This window comes from Oncorhynchus gorbuscha, linkage group LG05 (assembly GCF_021184085.1).
Source record: "Oncorhynchus gorbuscha isolate QuinsamMale2020 ecotype Even-year linkage group LG05, OgorEven_v1.0, whole genome shotgun sequence".
NCBI classification, from domain to species: Eukaryota; Metazoa; Chordata; class Actinopteri; order Salmoniformes; family Salmonidae; genus Oncorhynchus; species Oncorhynchus gorbuscha.
The window spans coordinates 26,371,123-26,398,102 of NC_060177.1; the positions used below are offsets into that span (position 1 = coordinate 26,371,123).

At 39.8% G+C, this 26,980-nt stretch overlaps 2 protein-coding genes across 3 annotated transcripts; both read left to right on the forward strand.

The window, feature by feature from the left end:
• The first annotated feature begins 1,976 nt into the window (after positions 1 to 1,976).
• Positions 1,977 to 8,003, forward strand: LOC124035751 (beta,beta-carotene 15,15'-dioxygenase-like). The gene is made up of 11 exons (XM_046349394.1): positions 1,977 to 2,172; positions 3,611 to 3,739; positions 3,831 to 3,960; positions 4,104 to 4,251; positions 4,353 to 4,500; positions 4,615 to 4,835; positions 4,954 to 5,223; positions 5,575 to 5,680; positions 5,891 to 5,985; positions 6,087 to 6,198; positions 6,300 to 8,003. Exons 1-11 carry the CDS (start codon positions 2,106 to 2,108, stop codon positions 6,458 to 6,460), a joined length of 1,587 nt encoding a protein of 528 aa, XP_046205350.1. The 5' UTR covers positions 1,977 to 2,105; the 3' UTR covers positions 6,461 to 8,003.
• An 8,081-nt stretch (positions 8,004 to 16,084) lies between these two features.
• On the forward strand, positions 16,085 to 26,701 carry LOC124035752 (bolA-like protein 3). Of its 2 annotated transcripts, none has more exons than XM_046349395.1 (6): positions 16,085 to 16,209; positions 21,545 to 21,656; positions 21,824 to 22,655; positions 22,870 to 22,996; positions 25,526 to 25,614; positions 25,887 to 26,701. In XM_046349395.1, the coding sequence occupies exons 3-6, from the start codon at positions 22,620 to 22,622 to the stop codon at positions 25,950 to 25,952; spliced, it is 318 nt and encodes a 105-aa protein (XP_046205351.1). In that variant the 5' UTR covers positions 16,085 to 16,209; positions 21,545 to 21,656; positions 21,824 to 22,619; the 3' UTR covers positions 25,953 to 26,701. The 2 variants fall into 2 exon arrangements, with proteins under 2 accessions (XP_046205351.1, XP_046205352.1); XM_046349396.1 differs by lacking the exon at positions 16,085 to 16,209 and adding an exon at positions 16,456 to 16,473.
• Positions 26,702 to 26,980: the final 279 nt, after the last annotated feature.

Here is a 26,980-nt window from a genome sequence, read left to right on the forward strand (position 1 = left end):
ATTGGAGTCCACCTGTGGTACATTTAATTGATTGGACATGAATTGGAAAGGCACACATCTATTTATACAACAGTTGACAGTGCACGTCAGAGCAAAAACCAAGCAATGAGGTCGAAGGAGCTCTGAGACAGGATTGTGTCGAGGCACAGATCTGGAGAAGGGTAACAAAAAATGTCTGCAGCATTGAATGTCCCCAAGAACACAGTGGTCGTCGTGATTCTTAAATGGAATAAATTTGGAGCTGGCTGCCCGGCCAAACTGAGCAATCAGGGGAGAAAGGCCTTGGACTTGGCAGTGACCAAGAACCCGATGGCCACTCTGACAAAGCTCAAGAGGTCCTCTGTGGAGTTGGGAGAATCTTCCAGAAGGACAACATTCTCTGCAGCACTTCACCAATCAGGCCTGTATGGTAGAGAGGCCAGACAGAAGCCACTCCTCAATAAGAGGCACATGACAGCCCGCTTGGAGTTTGCCAAAGGGCACGTTAGGACTCTCAGACCATGAGAAACAAGCATCTCTGGTCTGATGAAACCAATATTGAACTATTTGATCTGAATGCCAAGTGTCACATCTGGAGGAAACCTGACAACATCCTTACGGTGAAGCATGGTGGTGGCAGTATCATTCTGTGGGGATGTTTTCAGTGGCAGGGACTTGGAGACTAGTCAGGATTGAGTGAAAGATGAATGGAGCAAAGTACAGAGAGATCCTTGATGAAAGTCTGCTCCAGAGAGCTCAGGACCTCAGACTGGGGCAAAGGTTCACCTTCTAACAGGACAACAACCCTAAGCACACAGCCAAGAGAACGCAGGAGTGACTTCAGGACAAGTCTCTGAATGTCCTTGAGTGACCCAGCCAGAGCCCTGAGTTAAACCTGATCGAACATCTCTGGAGAGACCTGAAAATAGCTCTGCAGCGACGCTCCCCATCCAACCTGACAGAGTTTGAGAGGATTTGGAGAGTAGAATGGGGGAAACTCCCCAAATACAGGTGTGCCAAGCTTGTAGCGTCTTACCCAAGAAGACTCGAGGCTGTAATTGTTGCCAAAGGTGCTTCAACAAAGTACTAAGTAAAGGGTTTGAATACTTATGTAAATGTTGTATTTGTTATTATTATTATTATTTTTATAAATGAGCAAACATTCAGGGGGGGAAAACAATTTAATACATTTTAGAATTAGGCTGTAACGTAACAAAATGTGGAAAAAGTCAAGGGGTCTGAATACTCTCCAAATGCACTGTACATGTTTTCACTTGTAAAATAATGACACTGTATATAGCCATTGATTCTTGAATAATGTAATTTGTAATGCCTGTTGAGCTTATTCAGCTGTCTAAATATAACTGTTTTACTCCATTACTTTGTAAACAATGTAATTGTAAATAAACAATGTATAGCTCCAAAACATGGTTAAAACTTAAATTTTTATCTCATGGATGGTCAGTCCTTGCATCCATAGCTCTGTCTATGAATTTGAGAGTGGTTACATTTCTCCAGCCCATCCCTCAGCTGTTTACCAGGTGTTTGCTTTTTAGTTTTCATGATTAAACTTACTATAGGGCATCCCATTACATGTAAAAACTCAATAAACTCCCATTATCATAAAGACTGCCCAAAAGCACATTTTATTTCTAATCTATCCATTTCTTTATTTTCTTTTCCATCGCCTTTTAGTAAAGTTCAAGATGTCAATTTGATAAGAGATGATGAAGAAGGAGTAAAGGAGAAGAAGTGGAGTTTCAATTCAAAGTTGTAATAAATGCATTAAAAGTCTGACCTCTGTTTCTTCGTGATGTTAAATAACCACCATTATGTTAGTTTGATTATACATAAACAGGCCAGTAGATGGCGATAGTATTGATTTAGTGAGTTATCACTTTTTGTGATCGCTTTACATAAACCAGCCAATAGACCGCGCCTAGTAGGCTACGTGGTCATACGTGATACAGTTATGTAATACATTTGGAATTTTACCCCTAGACTATTGTCCATACCACAAATATATAAACGGACCCGTCCATAGTCTAGCTTGATATAACCTATTGTGGTTGATAAGGGACCACTGTACCGCATAACAGCCTATAGATTGAAACATAGTTGATGCCATGTTTCAATCCATCATCGGCAAGAACGGGACTGAATCACCCGAACCTGTCAAAGCAGAAGTAACAGGTAGGCCGTAGGCGTATCCCTTTATGTACTAGCTAGCCGATATTTCAAGGTAGTTCAGTGTTATTGCTATGTTAGTAAGTTAGTTTCCTATTTGCTAGTGACTTGCATAATAAAACTATTATTTCCTTCTGAGCAACTTTACTTTTTTTAACGTTGGCACGTTCTGATTAATATCTTGTGCAGTGTTTCCAACTATTTTTCAGTGAAATCCGCTATTGGCTCCGCTAGAAAACGGTAGATTACGTTTTGCTGTTGCTGCGACGACGTCAAAAAGTTTTAGATGCACTATTGTAAAGTGGATGCTCCACTGGATGTCATAAGGTGAACGCACCAATTTGTAAGTCGCTCTGGATAAGAGCGTCTGCTAAATGACTTAAATGTAAATGTCACAGCACCAATTTGTATTGCTGCGGCACTGCTGCGGTCTCCGAAGAAGCGTTTTCGTCCGCTCTCGCCGCACCTCCATCCCTCTGTGCTTCTCTGCCTGTGTGTTCGCTATCGTGCACAGATTTATTTTGTCCCCCTACACCAAACGCGACACGACACGACACGCAGGTTAAAATATCAAAACACAACTATGAACCCATGAGATTCATTTGGGAGCAGGTCGAAAAGCATTAAACATGTTTGGCAATTTAGCTAGCTAGCTTGCACTTACTAACTAATTTGTCCTATTTAGCTAGCTTGCTGTTGCTAGCTAATTTGTCCTGGGATATAAACATTGAGTTGTTATTTTACCTGAAATGCACAAGGTCCTTTTTATAGCCCGTGTATGGCTACTGTGGTATAGCCAAGGGGTCCCAAATTGTCAAGACTCTATAGCCTATTCTAATTGCCAGATCTGCTTTCTCTATCAGCCACTGCAAGTGCTTCTTCAAATATTTAGTAAAAAAACATATTTAAAGGCTACATTTAGAGGCCTGTGAGCTAGGGTCTCATTTTAAGTGTAGCCCTATAGTAAAAACAGTTATAAAACACAAATAGAGTTAAACAATTATCCTGCCAGACATCAGTACCCAAAATGATAGTCTAAATTGCAATGCTTACAAGTTGAAGGCCTAATTTTTTACTGTAGTCCATTGCAAAACAATGTTTTAATAAATTATTTGGTGACATGATTATATTTAGTATAGTTTTATCTAAAAAGGATAACTTTTTAATGTTTTACAATTGAGATTTTTCTGAAAATCACTGAGGACAATGGGCCTCCCCTTCCTCCTCTGAAGAGCCTTCACTGACACAAACACCTATATACAGTATATGAGGTATAATGAACCTCTATTGTAAACTTTCAAAAGTTATCAAATTTACCATTAAAAAAATATATAGGCTGAAGGTCAAACTTTATCAGCTCCATTTCTACATTGTTCGGTTTATCACATGGAAATATGGTAAAAATGAAAGCATTTATTATGTCTTGTATCTTCTGTGCTTGCAGGATGTGTCCCTGAGTGGCTACAAGGGACATTGCTGCGCAATGGGCCTGGTCTCTTTAAAGTGGGAGACACTGAATACAACCACTGGTTTGATGGCATGGCCTTAATTCATAGTTTCACCTTCAAAGATGGTGAGACAGGAACAACACATTGTACATTTCCACAAATGGTAAACACTTTCCCAGCTGGCTGAATCGGGCTGAGAATCTTTGTGTTTTACAGGTGATGTGTACTACAGGAGTAAATTCCTGAGGAGTGACACCTTCAAGAAAAACACTCAGGCAAACAAGATTGTTGTGTCAGAATTTGGGACCATGATCTATCCCGATCCCTGCAAAAACATATTTTCAAAGTAAATAATGATTTTTTAAACATGATTTATAGTTTATTTGTTCCTGATTTTACATGTCCCTTTCATGGATGTCCACACAAAAAAATCTCAACAAACATGACCAAAAACACATAATATCACATAGTATCTTGTCCTTTTTTCAGAGCCTTCTCCTACCTTCTCGCTGCCATCCCAGACTTCACAGATAACAACCTGATAAACATCATTAGATATGGGGAGGACTACTATGCCTCATCAGAAGTCAACTACATTAATCAAATTGACCCAATGACCCTGGATGTAATTGGAAAGGTAAATTCAAATCTGTTGAAATGATCACTGTTGTCCATGTAATTTATTATCACTGGTTTTAATATATTCTCCCTCTGCCTGTCCTGTAAACTCAACCTCAGATGAACTACAGGAATCACATTGCTCTGAACCTGGCGACTTCACACCCTCACTACGACGATGAGGGAAACACCTATAACATGGGAACTGCCCTCATGAGGTTTGGCATGCCCAACTATGTCATCTTCAAAGTTCCAGTAAATGCATCAGGTATCAGAACATTTTCATTTTGGGGGTTCTTGGCCATATACATGTTAGGGGAAAAACCTCCATGAATGATTACACATTTAAGTGTTCACAGGACAATGTTCTTTCCCTCTCCAGATAAGGAGCATAAGAAGCCTGCCCTGCGGAAGGTGAAGCAGGTCTGCAATATACCGTTTCGCTCTACCCTCTTTCCCAGCTACTTCCACAGCTTCGGCATGACAGAGAATTACATAATCTTTGTCGAGCAGCCATTCAAACTGGACATCGTCAGACTGGCCACAGCTATATTTAAAAGCATCAACTGGGCCAGCTGCCTCAGATACGACAAAGAGGACATTGTAAGCTGCACTTGTCTGATCACAGCCTCATGGGAAGTTCATTTTTTATCTTCAACTCACTTTGCCAACATTCAAACTTCTTACATTCTCTCTGGTGATCCCCTTGGTCATTCTTTAGACGCTGATCCACCTGGTCGACAAGAAGACTGGGAAGGCTGTGTCCACCAAGTTCTACACAGATGCCCTGGTGGTTTTCCACCACATCAACGCCTACGAGGACGACGGCCATGTAGTGTTTGACATGGTCACCTACAAAGACAGCAATCTGTATGAAATGTTCTACTTAGCGAACCTGAGAAAGGAAACTCATGAATTCATTGAGAGCAACAACGTCAACTTCTCCCCACCAGTCTGCCAGAGATTCGTCTTGCCTCTCACTGTTGACAAGGTATATATAGCTAGATAAGACCCCAACTCTATCCTGTAAATACATTCATATTTAGCTCCTTATGAACAGTTAAAACATTGTGCACCTTAAAGAGGGAGCTATAGAGCATAATAGGCATTAAAGCATGAGAGGTCGTGATATATTGTGAATATATCACATCTAGAACTGATCAGGGCCTGTGATATTTTGCTTAATTAGACATTTTCATGATGAACTAGCTATTAATTCATATTATGTTTTCAAGGCGATCTAAGCGTCATGCAAAGCCACTTCATGTGAAGCCGCTTCAAATGAAATGTTACCATTACATGTTTATACAACAAATAAAGACTGGATACATGTATGTTATAGGATACTCCAAAAGGAACAAATCTTGTGAGGCTCAAAGACACAACAGCCAAAACAGTGATGCAGAGAGATGGCTCGCTGTATTGCCTGCCGGACACAATATTTGAAGGTGAGACTTTGATGTTAACTGAACATCACAGTGATCGGTATACCATTATATATCAAATGCTACATTAGTAAAACAGTTGTTAGTTTTAATGAAATATTGAGGGTTATAAGTTGTAGCATTTTTTATGGAACATCGTACCCATAAAAAAATGTAATTTTCTAAATACATTTTACAATACAATTGCATTTATCTCCATTTGTACACAAACAGGGTTGGAGTTGCCAGGGATTAACTACAAATTCAATGGCAAGAAGTACCGTTATTTCTATGGCTCAAGAGTGGAGTGGACTCCAAACCCAAATAAGGTAGTCTCTTACCAATGTATTCTCCTTAAAGATAGAGAAGTTGTTCCTCCTCATTAGTCACTGAAAACATGCTGCTGTTTGTGTTAATAATACTTACACAGATTGGGAAGTGGGACATTGTGACCAGAAAGTACATTGAGTGGACAGAAGAGGACTGCTACCCCTCTGAGCCTGTGTTTGTTGCCTCACCAGGAGCTGTGGAGGAGGATGATGGTAAGAGGCAGTAGGCCTTCTTCAGCACTACAAAAGCATTTAATCAGCTCTGATGTCTATGTCACTATAAAACAGTACATTTATTTATTTTCTGTTTTCAGGAGTCATTTTGTCCTCAGTCGTCTCACTCAATCCAAAGAAATCCCCCTTCATGCTTGTCCTTAATGCCAAAACCTTTGAGGAAATTGCTCGTGCCTCAATCGACGCCAGCATTCACATGGATCTGCATGGACACTTCATTCCCACACAGAGCACTAACTGACATAACCAGCAGAGGGCAGGATTGTACCTTAACATTGTAGAGGGCAAAGTATTACTCCCAACCATATAAAGTTGATGTCCGTGCCCCCGTGGAAATTAAATTAGCATAATAAACAAAAATCCCCATCAAAATCCTTCAGCTTAATGTAGAGATATCAGTTTTGTGTGGGCTGCGTCTCAGTCCACCGCATCCGACAATGACGGCCTTCCACATCTGTGGTAGAAGGTGGCAGAGCTACAAGATCATGTCTAGATGGGATACAGATTGTCAAATTGACCTCAAAATGTAATTATTTTAGCTAACAATAACCCCTTTCCTAACCTTAACCTAATTCTCCTAACCTGCTACTTTAATTATCGTAACCTGCTGTGTAAGTTCTAAACCTGATACGAAAAGTAAATATGTTATTTCATGAATGAATCTGTCACTCAATGTGTTTCTATGGGCTAATAGCAGTAAGACCAAATTCAATGTTTTATCAAATATTTTTTAATAGAAAATTGTATACCTACAGGGGTCTTAAAATTCAAAATCAAATAGCTAAATGATCCTTGGTATGACCATCTTGAAACAATTCCATATAGCTTAGTAGAAAACCAGCCCCGGGCCATTCGATTACTAGGCTACCTCTCCAATAGTATTTGCTCAAATGTTGTATAATTTATGTTTACAGAACATCTACTACAAAGTGTCTTTTTAAATCCTATTTTTAGACAGAGAACGGCATAACCTCTATTTTTAAAAATTTATAATCAGGATGTATACAATATAGTTTTGTATGTAAAAAGGTTTTATAATAATGTATTAATTCCAGTCTATCCTGGTCATCCTATTGTACATTATATTGTGTTTCTTTCCACCAGGTTATTAAGGAAAACAATAGTGTATGGCAAAGCAGTTATGGCATTGTTATTATTTCTGTGGCATTGCTATCACCATTACTTCTCTCAAAAGTGAGAACTTACAGCACTTTCTGCGCACATAATTACCTCATTCAACAACATTATGATGATTATTACCATGGGTCACTACAATGTACTTACATTAGGTTTGTAAATATATATTTCAATATCCATTAGAATACTGTGTTTATGAAATATGTCATACTTTTATTTAATTCACACAAAAAAACATGTATACTTTGATTTAGTACATTCTAGAGGAAGACTGAAACAAGACATTAATGCTCTAAAGTTAGTTTAACAGTTTGACATTTTGCTGTGCATTAAATGCCAGTTATTGTTGTTGTTAATGTTATGTTTTGTTTTGTTTTAATAGTGTGTTAGTCTGAGTTTGATTCTATGACTTTGCCTAAAACCGATCCCATGATGTCTGTGTAAATGTGCAATTGAACTATTTGTCTTTAAGTCTGACCATGTCATCACCGTTTTAATTAATACATTCTAAAAGGAACATGTTTACAACTACAAATATACAAGTGGCTATTTATTTATGTTTAATATAGTCCAACAACAACAACATGGCTGTACCAGTAAAGTAAATTTTTGCTTGCTAAGAAATAAAAACTTCAGGAAAAAAAACATATTCAAACATTGTTGTTGCTTTATCCATATCTCTTGATGTTTGTAGAGGAACCAATCTTTCCCTGCAAGAAAAAAATAAATAAAAAATCTACAAAGAATATTACTGAAAAAAAACAGACAGATGTTAAGACCATTCGTTCAGTTGGTTGATATGATTGTTAATGTAGCCCCTCCTTCCCCCATGGGAAATGTGGTTTGACTCGGGGACTTCACCCTCACTAATAAGAGACAGACACTGGATATTTATCAGCGCCAGGCATGCACAATTAACAAGAAATTGGCATAGGCTAGCATGGTACCAATGGCTTACTAATATAATATATTAGGTGACCTGGTGCAATCTCTTGGATGGGATTAGACTAATCATGGTATACATGTATAAGATTTGGGTAACTCAGTGCCAAGAACTGCCATCATGATTTCTTACCCCCAACCTTACCTCACAGCATAGACACAATACAGAGATGCCATTATTTAGACATAGTTATCTTTTAAAGTAATTAGACTTTTCAGATGATCACTGCAACATTTTCATGTTTTATATCACGTTTTGCTATTTACATTTACTGTGCATGAGAAGCCATTTTGACAGCTTCGCAATAATGAAATCACCCAAGACAGACAAGTTATTTATTGTAACGGAGGAGTACTTACAGTAATAATAGTCTTGTGACTACTATCCGTACGCTATTTTCTCCCCCCAAAACTTGTCACAACATGGCAATTACAGTAAGTAGAAGTCTTACCATAGTCTTATCTTTACCTTTCAGACAGCAGAATGAATGGAGAAGAGAGGCTTTTCAATTTTACAGGCAGTGTCACGGAGTTCACCGAAATCAATTTCACAGGCCTGTCTTAACCAACTGTGGAATAAAAGTGTTGAATTACATAAATATGTGAACATAACTGTAATTCCTAGAATGTTCAAGAGATTTAACAAAGAGAGACCAAAGATGAGGCCTACTATCTGATACAGAGTGTATAGCCAAGTACATCAGACGACAGTTACAGTTGAAGTCGGAAGTTTACATACACTTAGGTTGTCATTAAAACTCGTTTTTCAACCACTCCACAAATTTCTTGTTAACAAACTATAGTTTTGGCAAGTCGGTTAGGACATCTACTTTGTGCATGACACAAGTCATTTTTCCAACAATTGTTTACAGACAGATTATTTCACTTATAATTCACTGAATCACAATTCTAGTGGGTCAGAAGTTTACATACACTAAATTGACTGTGCCTTTAAACAGCTTGGAAAATTCCAGAAAATGATATCATAGCTTTAGAAGCTTCTGATAGGCTAATTGACATGATTTGAGTCTGTCACGCCCTGGTCGAAGTATTTTGTGTTTATCTTTATGTATTGGGTCAGGCCAGGGTGTGGCATGGGGTTTTTGTATTGTGGTGTGTTTTGTCTTGGGGTTTTGGTGTGTATGTATTGGGATTGTAGCTAGTGGGGTGATCTAGCAAAGTCTATGGCTATCTGGAGTGGTTCTCAATCAGAGGCAGGTGTTTATCATTGTCTCTGATTGGGAACCACATTTAGGCAGCCATATTCTTTGAGTTTGTCGTGGGTGATTGTCCTTAGTGTCTTTGTAACAATCTAGTGTTAGTTGGCACCAGTTTAGGCTGTTTTGGTTTTCATTACGTTTATTGTTTTTTTGTATTGTATCGTGTTTACTTTGTTTTTATTAAACATGAATCTCAATAGCCACGCCACATTTTGGTCCGACTCTCTTTGCCATACAGAAAATCGTTACAGAGTCAATTAGAGGTGTACCTGTAAATGGATCTCAAGGCCTACCTTCAAACTCAGTCCCTCTTTGCTTAACATCATGGGAAAATCTAAATAAATCAGCCAAGACCTCAGAGACAAAATTGTAGACTCCACAAGTCTGGTAAATCCTTGGGAGCAATTTCCAAATGCCTGAAGGTACCACGTTCATCTGTACAAACAATAGTATGCAAGTATAAACACCATGGACCACACAGCCATCATACCGCTCAGTCTCCTAGAGATGAACGTACTTTGGTGAGAAAAGTGCATATCAATCCCAGAACAACAGCAAAGTACATTGTGAAGATGCTGGAGGAAACAGGTACAAAAGTATCTATATCCACAGTAAAACGAGTCCTATATCGACATAACCTGAAAGGCCGCTCAGCAAGGAAGAAGCCACTACTCCAAAACCTCCATAAAAAAGCCAGACTACGGTTTGCAACTGCACATGGGGACGAAGATCATACTTTTTGGAGAAATGTCCTCTGGTCTGATGAAACAAAAATAGAACTGTTTGGCCATAATGACCATCGTTATGTTTGGCGGAAAAAGGGGGAGGCTTGCAAGCCGAAGAACACCATCCCAACCGTGAAGCACGGGGGTGGCAGCATCATGTTGTGGGGGTGCTTTGCTGCAGGAGGGACTGGTGCACTTCACAAAATAGATGGCATCATGAAGATGGAAAATTATGTGGCTATATTGAAGCAACATCTCAAGACATCAGTCAGGAAGTTAAAGCTTGGTCGCAAATGGGTCTTCCAAATGGACAATGACCCCAAACAAACTTCCAAAGTTGTGGCAAAATGGCTTAAGGACAACAAAGTCAAGGTATTGGATTGGCCATCACAAAGCCCCTCAATCCTATAGAAAATGTGTGGGCAGAACTGAAAAAGCATGTGTGAGCAAGGAGGCCTACAAACCTGACTCAGTTACACCACCTCTGTCAGGAGGAATGGGCCAAAATTCACCCAATTTATTGTGGGAAGGTTGTGGAAGGCTCCCCGAAACGTTTGACCCAAGTTAAACAATTTAAAGGCAATGCTACCAAATACTAATTGAGTGTACAGTATGTAAGCTTCTGACCCACTGGGAATGTGATGAAATCAATTAAAGCTGAAATAAATAATTATCTTTAGTATTATTCTGACATTTCACATTCTTAAAATAAAGTGGTGATCCTAACTGACCTAAGACAGGGAATTGTTACTAGGATTAAATGTCAGGAATTGTGAAATACTGAGTTAAAATGTATTTGGCTAAGGTGTATGTAAACTTCCTACTTCAACTGAACATAAATTGGCAACATGGTGAGGGGGCAATCTGCAATTGGTACGTCCATTTTTGTACTTTTAAAATAATGATATATTCCTATTGATCTTGAAGAATATGACTTACAAATTCCTCCTGAGCCTAGTTTAACTGTCGTACCCAATTACACCCCAAAAATATAATCTTGTTTATATATATGCATCATGACAATATTTCATGGAAGACATACTTATGACACTGGTTGATTATCTCAGTTGATACTACAATCATAGTTTGTTGTTGTATTTAAATGTTCCACTATAATGTAGAATATGAATATGTGGCTGCCTCCATATGTGGAGATGTATTGTTCTTAATTGCTTCTGACAATGCATTTTAAATCCATTCTATTGTATTTCCAAGTAGACTTTGTTTAGTTACATAACATTTATGCTCTAGCATAGAACCATGTAGGTTAAATTTTCAAAGCAAATCTGGTTCAATAGTTTAGTTTGTCATAGTTCTGAGAATTAAAAAAAATTATTATGTATGTATTGTGAAAAAAATCCTGGTATTTCTGTTCTAAAAAACATATTGATAACATTGCTGGCATTAGTTTCACTAAGCCGAAGTATGACAGCATGATCACTCAACAAAACCGTCAATCTAGCTTCTACTGTATAACAGAGTTTAATTGAATTAAAATAGGTCTAATCCAAGTGTGCATGAGGTCATTGCATTCAAATAAATACATTTGTGACAAAAAGTTTTGTAATTTAAAGTAATAATTCAGATGCAGCTAATGTTATGGATGGTGGGAAAGTGGTCTGTGAGTTGACTTAGCATTACCCCCACTTGCAAAACAAATTGGACATGCAAATGAAGAATGGATTATAGTAATCCAGTAATCCAGATAGGTGGGGAAAAGGTACAGCACAGCAGGCAGGCTCAGGATCAGGGTACGCAGAGGTCAGTAATCCAGATAGGTGGGGAAAAGGTACAGCACAGCAGGCAGGCTCAGGGTCAGGGTACGCAGAGGTCAGTAATCCAGATAGGTGGAGAAAAGGTACAGCACAGCAAGCAGACTCAGGTTCAGGGCAGGCAGAAAAGGTCAAAACTAGAAAAGTTGGGCGACACCTGGAGGGGGGGTGGAGACAATCACAAAGACAGGTGAAACAGATCAGGGTGTGACACAAACCTTAACCTCAGATTGTAGAGTCCTTATTCTTTCTTGAAACATTGTAGGAAAACTGAGTTTATGATTCCACCAAATATTGATATGCTTATCTACAGTTCCAGTTACCTTATAATAGAGTACATACAGTAGCTGAGGGTCAAAGTTACACTATATATACAAACATATGTGGACACCCCTTCAAATTAATTGATTCGGCTATTTCAGCCACACCCGTTGCTGACAGGTGTATAAAATCAATCACACAGTCATGCAATCTCCATAGACAAACATTAGCAGTAGAATGGCCTTACAGAAGAGCTCAGAAACGTTCAGCATGGCACCATCATAGGATGCCACCTATCCAATAAGTCAGTTGGTGAAATGTCTGCCGTGCTTGAGCTGTCCCGGTCAACTGTAAGTGCTTTTATTGTGAATTGGAAACGTCTAGATGCAACAACTGCCTAGATGCAAAGTGGTAGGTCACACAAGCTACAGAATGAGAATGGGACCGCCGAGTTCTGAAGCGTGTAGCACGTAAAATGCTTCTGTCCTTGGTTGCAACACTCACTACTGAGATCCAAACTGTCTCTGGAAGCAACATCAGCACAAGAACTGTTCGTCGGGAGCTTTATGAAATGGGTTTCCATGGCCGAGCAGCTGCACACAAGCCTAAGATCACCATGCGTTGGCTGGAGTGGTGTAAAGCTTGCGGCCATTGGTCTCTGGAGCAGTGAAAACGTGCTCTCTGAAGTGATGAATCACGCTTCACCATCTGGTAGTCCGACGGACGAAACTGGGTTTGGCGGATGCCAGGAGAACGCTACCTGCCTGAATGCATAGTGCCAAACGTAAGGTTTGGTGGAGGAATAATGGTCTGGGGCTATTTTTCATGGTTTGGGCTAGGCCCCGTAGTTCCAGTGAAGCGAAATCTTAATGTACAGCATACAATGACATTCTAGAAGAGTGTGCTTCCAACTTTATGGCAACAGTTTTGGGAAGGTCCTTTCTTCTTTCAGCATGACAATGCCCCCGTGCATAAAGCAAGGTTTTTTCAGAAAATATTTTTTGGAGATCGGTGTGGAAGAACTTGACTGGCCTGTCCTCAACCCCATCGAACAACTTTGGAATGAATTGGAGCGCCGACTGCGAGCCAGGCTTAATCGCCCAATATCAGTGCCCGACCTCTGCTCTTTTGGCTGAATGGAAGCAAGACATCGTAAGAGTGTCACAAAATCTAGTGGAAATCCTTTCCAGAAGAGTGGAGGCTGTTATAGCAGCAAGGGGGCACCGACTCCATATTAATGTTCATGATATTGGAATGAGATGTTTGACGTGCAGGTATCCACATACTTTTGGTCATGTAGTGTATTTCCGAATGGAGTAAAGGTCCTCAAATTGCTTTGTAATTAGAGAATTAGACTGTTACACTAATGTTTTACGTGGCAGGACTGTTAGCCCAGCGCACAACCCCCAGCCTGGGGAGCTAGTCTGGGTGTTGAGAAAATGGGTTCTACTAGAGATAGCTTGAAGCTGACAATTGATTTGTGTTGGTGATAAAAACCTAAAAGCAAGCATTCTATAGACAAGATGTGGTGTGTGTGACTCTGGAGCCTGGAAGAGTTAAGAACAATGCCTCATTGTCTCATCTTCCTGGCGTCTGGGAAACTAAGTAAAAGACCATCCTGTGTAGATAACCAAGGTGGCTTATGGGAAGGTTAGAAGTGACTGACTAAGCAATCTTGGTATCAGCTATATAAAAACTGTGCATCGTCTGTAAATGCTAGACTCTCAGCCTAACAGTCAGTCAAGACTGGTCTCATTATTGCAATAATGAATTGATATTAAATAAAGATGATTGTTTGAAGAAATGATCAAGACCAAGTCTCTCTCTGTACTGAATTTCCACGACAATGTTCTATTCCGTCTTTGTAGGATAAAATGCATTTCATACATACAAACACATTTTAGACAAGGAGCACATTTACCGTACTGTATATATATATATATATATTGTACTGTACTGAATTACACTCTACTCTACTGCACTGAACTATACTCATGTTTACTCTACTGGGGCCTCATTTATAATCGTTGTGTAAATTTTACACTAAATATCTGCTTGCATCATTTCTGAAAAGAGATTATAAACTTGGCGCATACCACACATACACAGCGTTACCGTTTTAAATCAGACCTGTTGAGCATTATAACTAAGCCTTAAAAAGGGCCATCACTTACTCAGCTTTTGTGGTGACAATAACGACCTTATTTGCTATATAGGGCCTAGCCTACTTTGGAAGTCTTGGAATCAGGCCAAGACAGTATCTAAAGGGAATAGAAATGGCAAACGTAATCAAATGTCTCTGGAGGTGTTGGCAAAATAGTTTTTACTTTTACAGTGGCACTTGAAAATAGATAAGGACATGTAAACAGATAGTTTTCATTAAATAATGCTTTGCGTTTACTTTTTCCCGAACCTAAATATGCTGCACTGCCTGCGAATTCTGAAACTTTGTCTAGAACAGTATGTCTATTCTAAAAAAAACTACAGTAGGCTTTCACACTTCAATGCAAAGTATCAACTGTTTGTTAAATTCTACTGTATGTTATAAATCACACTACGGATTTCTTTATTTTATATTTACTTAACCAGGCAAGTCAGTTAAGAACAAATTCTTATTTTCTATGACAGCCTAGGAACAGTGGGTTAACTGCCTGTTCAGGGGCAGAATGACAGATTTGTACCTTGTCAGCTCAGGGATTTGAACTTGCAACATTCCGCTTACTAATCCAACGCTCTAACCACTAGGCTACCCTGCCGCCCCATAGAGCAACATAAAAAATCAAAACGTTTTGGAAAACTCTGTTTATTCAGTTTTACACACATAAGAAAAACAGTAGCTATAAAGATACCGTACTTTAGACAAGTTAAACACACTGGGCAGATGGGTACTGAGGTTAAAGGGCAATCTGTAGTCAATACAGGAACAGAGTGGTCACCTTTCTATTGTTCCTGTAAACAGAAGAGGGAAAGGGATGGAGAAATGCAACCACTCACATTCAGTCAGTCATGACCACAGACTGACCATCCACTGGACCAAAATTAACATTTACAATATTATTATTATTATTATTTTTTTACAATGTAAGTGTAAACCAAATAAAAACAAGGCAAAACAAGCTCACATGTTGGGCTCTGACAGAGCAAGAGGAATAAGGCATCCACAAATCACATTCAATAAGAATCAATAGGCACATCACCAACCTCAAAGTCCTCCCAAAAAACCCACAAAGAAATGCTCCTCCAACCAGCCTTATTTTTGTTTTGATAAGAATGCCATCAGAGGGTGGACTGATCAAAGTAAGGCTGTTTGTTGTTATGTTTGGAGCCCAAGCATCATAAAACAGTTTGTGGTTGCCACGTTTATTGAATTCCATTTGTCTAATTTCAGACAGCACAACACATCTCCCACCCAATATTTATATGATGGGGAACCGCCATCTTTCAGTTCTGGAGCATTAGCCGTCTGGCTAAAAGAGTTGTATGAACAACAGTGTCCGACATTGTGGCTGGTTCCGTTTGACATCGAACAGAGGTAGGATCAAAATGAGAGAATATTCTGTTTGGCACCGGACCAGTGGATATGGTGAACCACCTTGAATTGAATGAGGCTGTGTCTGGTGATAAAAGATGACGAATGCACCCTGTGCAGCACAGATTCCCAGGTGTCATCCCTAAGTTCCTCCCCAAACCCCAAGTTCCTCCCCCAGAACTAATACTAAGACAAAAACAATACAATGAAGCAGCAGGGAACAGAGCTAGGGAACTGGCAAATATAGGGGAGGAAATTAACAGGAGATAAGTGAGTCCAGGTGAGTCCAATAATGCTGATGCAAGTGACGAGGGAAGGCAGGTGTGCATGATAGATGGCAGTGTGATGCAGGGTAATCTGGCGCCCTCAAGCGCCAGGGGAAGGGAAGAGCAGGAGTGACACAGGTAGGCCAGTTGATAACAAGTTATCATTTACAACTGCGACCTGGCCAAGATAAAGCAAAGAGTTTACGGTCTAGCCAGACACCTGGGTATTTGTAGTTCTAAGTCACATATTCTAAGTCAGAACCATCCAGAGTCATGATGCTGGACGGGTGGGCAGGTGCGGGCAGCGATCAGTTGAAGAGCATGCATTTAGTTGTACTTGCATTTAAGAGCAGTTGGAGGCCACTGAAGGAGAGTTGTAATGGCATTGAAGCTCGTCTGGAGGTTTGTTAACAGAGTGTCCGAAGAAGGGCCAGAAGTATACAGAATGGTGTCGTCTGCGTAGAGGTGGATCAGAGAATCACCAGCAGCAAGAGCAACATCATTGATATATACAGAGAAAAGAGTCAGCCTGAGAATTGAACCCTGTGGCACCCCCATAGAGACTGCCAGAGGTTCGATTTGACACACTGAACTCTGGTGAACCAGGCGAGGCAGCCATTTGAGAAACCAAGGCTGTTGAGTCTGCCAATAAGAATGGCCTTGGCCAGGTCGATGAATACGGCTGCACAGTATTGTCTTTTATCGATGGTGGTTATGATATCGTTTAGGACCTTGAGCGTGGCATGACCAGCTCAGAAACCAGATTGCATAACGGAGAAGGTACGGTGGGATTCGAAATAGTCGGTGATCTGTTTGTAGTCCCATTCAATGAGGTAAAAAGTTTTTTTCCCCAACGCTGGAGAGTACAGTATATTCATAAGGCGTCTAATATTGAAAACGAATGTCTATTTCTCATAAAGCCCGTTTGGTCCGAGTGTATTACTTGGTGCAGCGAGCCTTCCATTCGGATGGCTAAGAGGTTGGCTAGGATTTTGTAATCATGGTTTAAAAGCGAGATTGGGTGATAAGATCCACATCCAAGGGGTCCTTGTTTTTGAAGCCTGTAATGAAGCCTGATAAAGACTAGGCGGTAGCTTTGATATATTAAGGCGCTCTGCAAATAATCGAGACAGGAATGGGCAAACCAAATTTGTTTGGAAAACCGTCTGGACCCGGTGATTCACCACTTTCATTGTGGACACTGCAGTTGCAATTTCCTCAGGTGTAAATTGTTCTTCTTAACCGTCATGGGAGTCTGTATCAGTTGAAGGCATATTCAGACCATCGAAGAACGAATCAATCAACAAAGGGGCTTGAGGAGATTCAGAGGTGTACAGCACAGAGTAACATTGTTTGAATTGATCATTCATCTCTTTATGTATAACTGTGGTAGCACCAGACAGGGTCTTTAATTGTGGGATTAAACATGAGGCCTCAGATTTACGGATATGATGTGCAAGGAGTTTACTGGCCTTGTCGCCTTGCTCCTACACTCTGTATCAAGCTTGTAATTGTTCAGCTTGTCTGGTAGAGAGCTCTTCAAATTCAGATTGGAGTAGCTGGCGTTCTGAAAGAGATTTAGAGGAAGGATGTGTAGCATATTTCTCATCCAATGTAGCTATGGCTTCGCTCAGGTCTCGAAGCCGCTGAGAGCGAGCTTTGTTTTGTAGGCTGTATAAGAAATCATTTGGCAACGTAGGTATGCTTTGAGGGACTCCCATATGGAAGAGCAGGACATACCAGGGGACACGTTTATTGTATTGATTCTGTTTACGGTGGTTTATGGTTATTAAACTCGCCCGTTGTAAATCCGTTTCCGCTCTCCTGCGCCTGACTTCTCTGCCGCCAGTAGCATTACATTACATTAGGTTGTAAATTAAATATTGTCTTCTTGAGGAATGTGACGTTCCAGTATTCAGACAAAGCCTACAAACGTCAATGGACGTGAACTGTCAGTTCTACCATTAAACTGCGCGTTGGATCAGATCGCATAGAGCTAAATAGTTGAAATACTGGAGCTTATCTATTTACTCGTGTGAATTGGGTCCAAATAAATGAGAGATGGGGGCATATGTAGTCTAGCCTAACTTGTTGTAGGCTATAGGCTCGCTATTTCGCCAGTATAAATCCATCACAGTCAGAAAAGGTGAGGAATGTATTATGCAATGATCATGGAAATTGAATAGGAAATGGATGCCTATTTCTAAATATTTTAGAATGCAAAGATAAAATAGATATTCTCACTAAAGGCAAATGATTGCATTGCTATAATATTTAGTTGCCTGTTTTTTGTTGTTGTTATGAAGTGTCATCATATATCCCTTCACAAGGCTCCCACTCGGCAAAAACTGGCTGAACCAACCTTGTTTCCCCATCATTTCAACAAACAAATCCAATGTGATGATGTTGAATCAACGTGGAAAACTGATTGGATTTGCAAAAAGTCATCAATGTAAGGCAATTTCTTATTTCTTTCACCCAAACTTTTAACCTAAACCCAATGCCATGGTATTCTTTATTATTTTTCAAGTCGAATTCCCATTAGTTGACATCTCAACCCAATCTAAATCAAAACTAGACATTGAACTGACATCTGTCCCCAGTGAGCTACTACTAGGTAACTAGGCTACTTTTGCCTTAATTGCAATGCAATACTTTAACCACTAGAAACTGTCTCAAGTTTGCGTGACGATAAGCACATTATCATGTCAAATTAAATTTTTATAAATGCCAACTTTTGCGTGCATGTTTTGGGCCATATGTTGAGGCCCCAGGATCATATTTTTATCCATTTAAACTGGTTTTGGTCTGGTCTTGGTCTTGATCCACTGGTCCTTGGTCTAGGTCTGGATCAAAATGGTTCCGGTTTTGACTTAATCTCTGGTACTCAAACCAATTTTAAACTTTGGAATTCATGTAGGTAATGGTGCTCCACCAAATTGGAAGTATTCCACCTAGCTTGGAAAGACAGTACTGTGCAAAATCAAAGTAAAAAAGCTGCATTCCCCAAGTAAAGATGACCTTCACTTCAGCAGTGATGAATTCATGAACTTCTTCAATGAAAATATCATGATCATGAGAACACATTACGGACTGCACTATGAATATGCATATTTTTTCAAAACCCAGTTGTCCTGTGTCTGCACAGAACTGTCAGGACCTTAGATCAATGGAGACACTAAACATTTGTAATTCTGTAGCTCTCGACACAATCACTTAAATAGTCATGGCCTCTAATCCTTCCAGCTGTCTTCTGGACTCTATTCCAACCAAACTACTGATGGCCCTCCTATGTTGAACATAATAAATGGCTCTCTATCCATCGGATGTGAACCAAACTCACTAAAAGTGGCAGTAATAAAGCCTCTCTTGAAAAAGCCAAACCTTGACCAAGAAAATATAAAAAACTATCGGCCTATATCAATTCTTCCATTCCTCTCAATTTTTTTTAGAAAAGGCTGTTGCACAGCAACTCACTGCCTTCCTGAAGACAAACAATGTATATGAAATGCTTCAGTCTGGTTTTAGACCCCATCATAGCACTGAGACTGCACTTGTGAAGGTGGTAAATTACCTTTTAATGGCGTCAGACCGAGGCTCTGCATCTGTCCTCGTGCTCCTAGACCTTAGTGCTGCTTTTGATACCATCGATCACCACATTCTTTTGGAGAGATTGGAAACCTAAATTGGTCTATACGGACAAGTTCTGGCCTGGTTTAGATCTTATCTGTCAGAAAGATATCAGTTTGTCTCTGTGAATGTTTTGTCCTCTGACAAATCAACTGGTTCCTTTTAGGACCACTATTGTTTTCACTATATATTTTACCTCTTGGGGATGTCATTAGAAAACGTAATGTTAACTTTCACTGCTTTGTGGATGACACACAGCTGTACATTTCAATAAAACATGGTGAAGCTCCAAAATTGCCCTCGCTAGAAGCCTGTGTTTCAGACATAAGGAAGTGGATGGCTGCAAACGTTCTACTTTAAACTCAGACAAAACAGAGATGCTTGTTCTAGGTCCCAAGAAACAAAGAGATCTTCTGTTGAATCTGATAATTAATCTTGATGGTTGTACAGTTGTCTCAAATAAAACTGAAGGACCTCGGCGTTACTCTGGATCCTGATCTCTCTTTTGACGAACATAAAGACTGTTTCAAGGACAGATTTTTTCCATCTATGTAACATTGCAAGAATCAGAAACTTTCTGTCCAAAAATGATGCAGAAAAATTAATCCATGCTTTTGTTACTTCTTGGTTAGACTACTGCAATACTCTACTTTCCGGCTACCCGGATAAAGCACTAAATAAACTTCAGTTAGTGCTAAATATGGCTGCTAGAATCCTGACTAGAACCAAATGATTTGATCATATTACTCCAGTGCTAGCCTCCCTACACTGGCTTCCTGTTAAGGCAAGGGCTGATTTCAAGGTTTTACTGCTAACCAACAAAGCATTACATTGGCTTGCTCTTACCTATCTTTCCGATTTGGTCCTGCCGTACATACCTACACGTACGCTACGGTCACAAGACGCAGGCCTCCTAATGTCCCTAGAATTTCTGAGCAAACAGCTGGAGGCAGGGCTTTCTCCTATAGAGTTTAATTTTTATGGAATGGTCTGCCTGCACATCTGAGAGACGCAGACTCGGTCTCAACCTTTCAGGCTTTACTGAAGACTAATCTCTTCAGTAGGTCCTATGATTGAGTGTAGTCTGGCCCAGGAGTGTGAAGGTGAATGGAAAGGCTCTGGAGCAACGAACCGCCTGAGTCACTTGAGTGGGTTGAGTCACTGACGTGATCTTCCTGTCTGGGTTGGCGCCCCCCCCTTGGGTTGTGCCGTGGCGGAGATCTTTATGGGCTATACTCAGCCTTGTCTCAGGATGGTAAGTTGGTGGTTGAAGATATCCCTCTAGTGGTGAGGAGGCTGTGCCTTGGCAAAGTGGGTGGGGTTATATCCTGCCTGTTTGGCCCTGTCCGGGGGTATCATCAGATGGGGTCACAGTGTCTCCTGACCCCTCCTGTCTCAGCCTCCAGTATTTATGCTGCAGTAGTTTATGTGCCGGGGGGCTGGGGTCAGTCTGTTATATCTGGAGTATTTCTCCTGTCTTATCCGGTGTCCTGTGTGAATTTAAGGATGCTATCTCTAATTCTTTCTTTCTTTTCTTCTTTTCTCTCTCTCTCTCTCTCTCTCTCTCTCTCTCTCTCTCTCTCTCTCTCTCTCTCCTCTCTCTCTGTACAGCACTTTGTACAGCACTTTGAGATATCAGCTGATGTAAGAAGGGCTATATAAATACATTTGATTTGATAAATTATGACTTCAACTGCAAGAAGTACAGATTTGTCTACATGACTTGTGTTGCAGTGGCAACTAAGGTAAAGGTCACTGGGATTTGAATGTAGGTCTTTGTGAACATAACTGCATGTGTCGCTTATCTAATATTTTGTTAACTATACTTAACTTTTATAAATAGGTCATGAAGTTGGACACTGAGACAAAGGAGAGGACTGAATGGAGTGAGGAGAACTGCTGGCCATCAGAGCCTGTGTTCATTCCATGACCCAATGGAGAAGGAGATGATGATGGTGAGATTGCTTTACATGGTCCTCAAATCTTAAAAATATGAAGACTTATGTTTTGATTAGAATGGCCAGACACTCACACTGTATGCTGAATAAAGTTAGAATTTCAATGAAAGTCTGTCCATCATATTACACCTACAATATTCTAACAAAATGTATCTTATGTCCAGGTGTGGTCTTGACAACAGTCATCAACTCCAATCCAGGGCAATCTGGCTTCATCTTAGTGCTGGATGCAAAGTCTTTCAAGGAGGTAGCTCGAGCATATGTGAATGCAGAGCTTCACGTGGACATGCATGTATACTTCACCCCAAAGGATAATTAGTCTGACAAAGCAATGATTTACTCAGAGAGTAGTCTACTACCCTCTACAAAGAAAGAGAGACCATTGGAAACAATATGGATAGTATTAGAAACTCTAAATACCAAAGTGCCTTGTAAATATTATCTAAACAATGTGCTAGTATTGCTACATTTTGCACAACACATGATGTGAGCAGTTATCTGTGGACTAATGCCAGTGTAGTCTGTAGTCTTATCTCAAGGGAAACCATAATGAATATCCTCAAAATCATCTACCTATCAATATACCATGAAATATTTTTATGAAAATGTTTGTTTTGCTACCTATTTAATTATGTGATTGGTGTGTTATATACTTATGTATTTTTTTGTCCTGTATAGGATTGTCAAGGAAAACCCTTATAATACAAATTATTGTACAATTTATTATTGTTTTAATTAGGCCAATAAACAATGTGTGAAAAGGGTGATGGTTGTCTCCAGACCACGAGAGGGCGCCAGTTACAACAAAGTGTACGTTGCTGTTTGCGTGACACGACTGTATACCTACGTCATATTGTGGAGACGAAAACTGACATCGAGGGGTATGACTTAAAAAAAAAAACCTGTGTTGATTACTGTTCATTATAGTTAGTTTTATCTTCAGTAAAGGACTTGGTCACGATGCTCTCTATTTCCAGATTTCTTCTAAAAAATCAAGTAAATCAATTTCATTCATTCTTATGCTTAACTTTAGACTAGCCAACTTTGAAGGTTAAGTGCGATTTTCTGCTCACTCAAATCAGACAGCAAGTGACACTGGCCATTTAACGTTAGCTAGTTAAGTGAGCTATCTAACGTTACATCTAGTAATTCAATATTTATTGTGAGTTAGCAAACGTTCGCTAACTGTCTTTGAAAACATTTGTTTTAGGCTGTTTTGGTTTCTAGACAGTTGCAGAGGACTCTGTCTTCTCAGACAGATGGAGAGACCCGAATTGCACAACTTCTCAAAGAGAAGTTTCCATCGGCAACGTCTCTAAAAGTTGTGGACATTTCAGGTAAATAGACATGGAAACATCGGTGTCAAAAGGGGTCATGGTCTAGCCCAGCGAGCTAGATCATTATGCATTATCAAATGTGTGTTACTACGACGCTGAATTTGTTGATGTCTTGCTGGTGTTCAGTGGACTCATTCTCGCGTGGTCATCCTTCCATATTAGGTCTCGTTTACGCGACTATTGGAATGAAATAGGAGAAGCCTGGGCTTCCTAGAATTATGGATTATTGGCGGTTGGCATCCAATAATAATAGTGCATTGGAGTACCAGATGCACTCATAGGTTCAATAAAATACTTATGGAAAAACAACCAAAAACCCAGGCCAAACTGCATATACTATCATACCAAGCATTATCCCTAACCACAGGCCTGAGTGAGCATTACCTCCTCTTCCAACAACTTCTGTAGATCCTTTTAAGAAATATCTAGATTATCCAGAAAATGTTCAGCTGCTCTACACAACAATTCCAATTTTATCTGACCAGCTTTCTACTTGTGCAGCACAATTCACAACCATGGCAATGAAGGTCAGAAACCTGGATTTGTCCAAACACAGTTGCTTGGATCCATACATTTCACTGAGAACATTCACTATTTGTCCTCCTCCCTCTGAGCAGGCAATGGAGAGAGCCTTGAGATCCTACCACCTGATTCACCCTTCTCACTGCTTATGTAACACCCCCTCCCACCTGTATCTGTTTCACCTTTAGCAGGCACTCTGTAGCCCTGGCCTCACGACTACCTCCACAATTACTACACTTTCTGGGCTCATCCTCCAAATATTCCTCCACTAAGTGGAAACCTCCATACCTTGCATATCTAGGTTACCCCATCCTACACATGGATGGTACATGGCCACATTTCTGGCAGCGGAAACACTGCAGAACAGCTGGCACGAATGTTCTAACCGGACAGCTCAATATATCTCAACATTACCAGGTCAAAAGTACCTCCAAATCAAAGCATAGCAAAACCGACAAGCTCCTCCTTACAGCAACGCCGCAAGGCCTCACACACACCAGAAACCTTCCTCTTAACTGCTCAACCTCTACACTTAGAGGCACTGCTATCACACCCTTGAGTGGAGCCCTGCTCTGTAAACTAAAGCACATTATTTCTCGTTCTCCCAGTCAGACCATGCACACTGCTCAGTCCCTTTGGGAGGTGGATAGGAATCCTATCCTAGCGAATAAACTCATCTCTATCTTAGCATACTGCATACATACTTCCCTATCCTACTCTCCATCCACCTTGAGACCTCAAATGGGTATGCCAAAACCCCAGATTTACTTTTTCTAAGAACCAAACCCCAATCACCATAGAATCCTCATAGACAATCCTCTTATTTCCATTCCCCATATCTGCTTCCTTTCCATTCTTTAAAGGCACAGCAGTCGCGTCATCTTTCTTCTGACTCCTCTCTTCCATTTGTACCTATCTCATCTTAACTCTTCACTTCCCTCGCTCCATCTCACTCCCTCCATGATCACTAATAACTGGAGGAAAAAAGGTTTTCAGCTTCATCTCAATTTATTTGCGCGAGGGCTCGTTAAGTCTACGCTCGGCTAGTGCTCGGCCTAGGCAGAGGCGTCATGCACACATTATTTTAGAAGTGTTACGAAGTACAAGAGTATTGAGGGGGGATGATCCGGAGGGGGAAGTTGGATAAAAAAAAATGTTTCCTGCAATCTAGAGCCATAATCATTATGCCTAATTCTATGATTTTTCTGGATAGGTTATCTAAGCATACCTCTTTACCTGTTCAATTTTAATGAGGGTGTCATTCTGACTATTGTAAATCACACATATCAATATACTGCACTAATATGCCTAGGATATTACATACAAATTACAACACAGTACATGGGATCATAATACATATCAATACAGGCACATATCATGGCGTCATAATTCATTCACAACTATCATATCATAAGGTGCCAGATTACATTTAAACCAAGTACGCTTCTGCATATCTAAGCATACCTCTTGAGCTGTCTGTATCATCATGCCTGGTGCTTATTTTTGTTACGCTTCTCTGCATCTCTGCTAAAATCTGGGTAAAAGATTGAAAGGAATGTGAGTTTTATTCAGTACGTTTAGTAATTACTTGCATTTCTAAAGTAGCAAAATTGCCAGTAGACATGCCAGCTAAGATAGTTGGACAAGCTATGCATGTTATGAGGTTGGGAGATTGGGAACCTATCTAGCAGGCTAGCTAAAGCAAACTTCATAAAATGGCTAGGTATTTTAGAGAAAATGGCTAGGTACTTTTGAGGAGAGTATTACAGAGAAACAACAAAATATTTTTGTTTTATGTATTCATCAAGAAATAATCAATAGGCTACATAGCTTAATCAAATGAATGTATAATCTTACCTCCTGCGAGTTCTGCCAATCACCAGGAGCTAAAATCAAAAACCGGACAAATCTTAGGGGGCACGTGCCCTTGTTCCCCCTATGGGCATGACGCCTCTGATTCCTTTGGTGCACTCAACAATTGTGTATCATTATGTTTTGTGTTCTCAGGTGGCTGTGGTGCCATGTATGAAGTCCATATAGAATCCAATGAATTTAAAGGGAAAAGAACTATTCAACAACACCAACTAGTCAACCAGGTAACCTATGGCTATACATTCTGGAGAGATCAATTGGTTTGCACCATTGTATGGAAGGGTATAGGCTATATAGTTGTCAAAATTGTATATTTGCTTTGGTTGATACTGTTTTGTACCGATCGGATGTGGGGGGAGAGAAAGCAACAACAAAGTATGTCAAGTCTTATATCGAACCTTTCAGGTGAAGTTATTATCCTGTATTGCATTTTATTCCATATGCAAAATTGTTGCAAAAACAGCATAGCTGAAAAGTGCTATGTTCTCATCCACAGGCTCTCAAGGAGGAGATCCAAGGAATGCATGGACTACGAATATTCACAGATGTTCCTCGAGAGTAGGAACAAGCCCTTTCACAAATTGTAGGTCTATGAACGTACACCCCTCAAACGAAATGTCATATGCTGATTACATTTTCATCTAAGGATAAATACCCCAAAATCTCAGATTAATGGCTAATGTGTCTGTGACAGTAACAAAGGAAATGGTTTGTCCTGTTACTTCCTGACAGTATTGTCAGAAATAATCTGAAGAATTTATGGTAGGGACATATATTACAATGTCAATTGTGTAATAAATGTAACACTAAAACCATCATATATTTTTTATTTATTTACCATAAACACAATTAAATTATTGATGAGATTGATGATGAGATTATTCGAATGATGCCTTTACAGAAGACATTGACCTAAAAAGCTATGATGCGCACAAAATAAGGCTGTCAGGAGTCATTAGTAAATTGCCAAGTCAATTAGGCCCCTATCCAATTGAGTTGGCCTATAGTGTAACCATTGTAAAGATAGGATGCAAATACATTGTAGTGAACAGACGGAAAACCTCATGATAAGACAACTAGTTATTCAACTATTCTTGTACATTTAATCTGTAATTTAAAATCCTATATTTGTGTTTTTCTTTGGTGTAGTAGTAGTAGTAGTAGTTGTTTGTTTGTCATGAGACATGTTTTCATTCCGTTTCCAGTATTTATGTTCTGTATTCCTCCTTGTAACCATTAACGTAGAAATACAAGTTGCTGATAAAGTAGATGGCTTTAAATAAATAGTATGTGATTAAAAGGACAAAAACACAGGACCCTTATGTCTTTATTTATGGGATACTTCAGGATTTTGCCTACACTACTGTAGAACTTGTAATTTGCAGGTGTCTAACAACCTCATTAGATTGTAATAATCACTGTGTTGACCTACTTCTACTGTGTGGCCCCAATGCGACCCAAACTTGGTAAATGTACAGCAGTTTTTTCTACTGGGAAATTCACTATCAGGTGGGACCCACTAGCTATTTCCCTGGCCAATATTTTCTTAAAGTGAGAATACATTTTACGACATGGTAGTCTACTTGAGAT

What these genes read in the sequence shown, in the direction of transcription:
- LOC124035752 (XM_046349395.1), top strand. Translation starts at nt 22,620, where the DNA reads ATGCTCTCTATTTCCAGATTTCTTCTAAAAAATCAA. An exon ending in GATTTCTTCTAAAAAATCAA is followed by an intron (nt 22,656 to 22,869) that starts GTAAATCAATTT and finishes CATTTGTTTTAG; the next exon opens with GCTGTTTTGGTTTCTAGACA. An exon ending in AACACCAACTAGTCAACCAG is followed by an intron (nt 25,615 to 25,886) that starts GTAACCTATGGC and finishes TCTCATCCACAG; the next exon opens with GCTCTCAAGGAGGAGATCCA.
- LOC124035751 (XM_046349394.1), top strand. Translation starts at nt 2,106, where the DNA reads ATGTTTCAATCCATCATCGGCAAGAACGGGACTGAATCACCCGAACCT. An exon ending in AGTTCCAGTAAATGCATCAG is followed by an intron (nt 4,501 to 4,614) that starts GTATCAGAACAT and finishes TTCCCTCTCCAG; the next exon opens with ATAAGGAGCATAAGAAGCCT. An exon ending in GATACGACAAAGAGGACATT is followed by an intron (nt 4,836 to 4,953) that starts GTAAGCTGCACT and finishes GTCATTCTTTAG; the next exon opens with ACGCTGATCCACCTGGTCGA.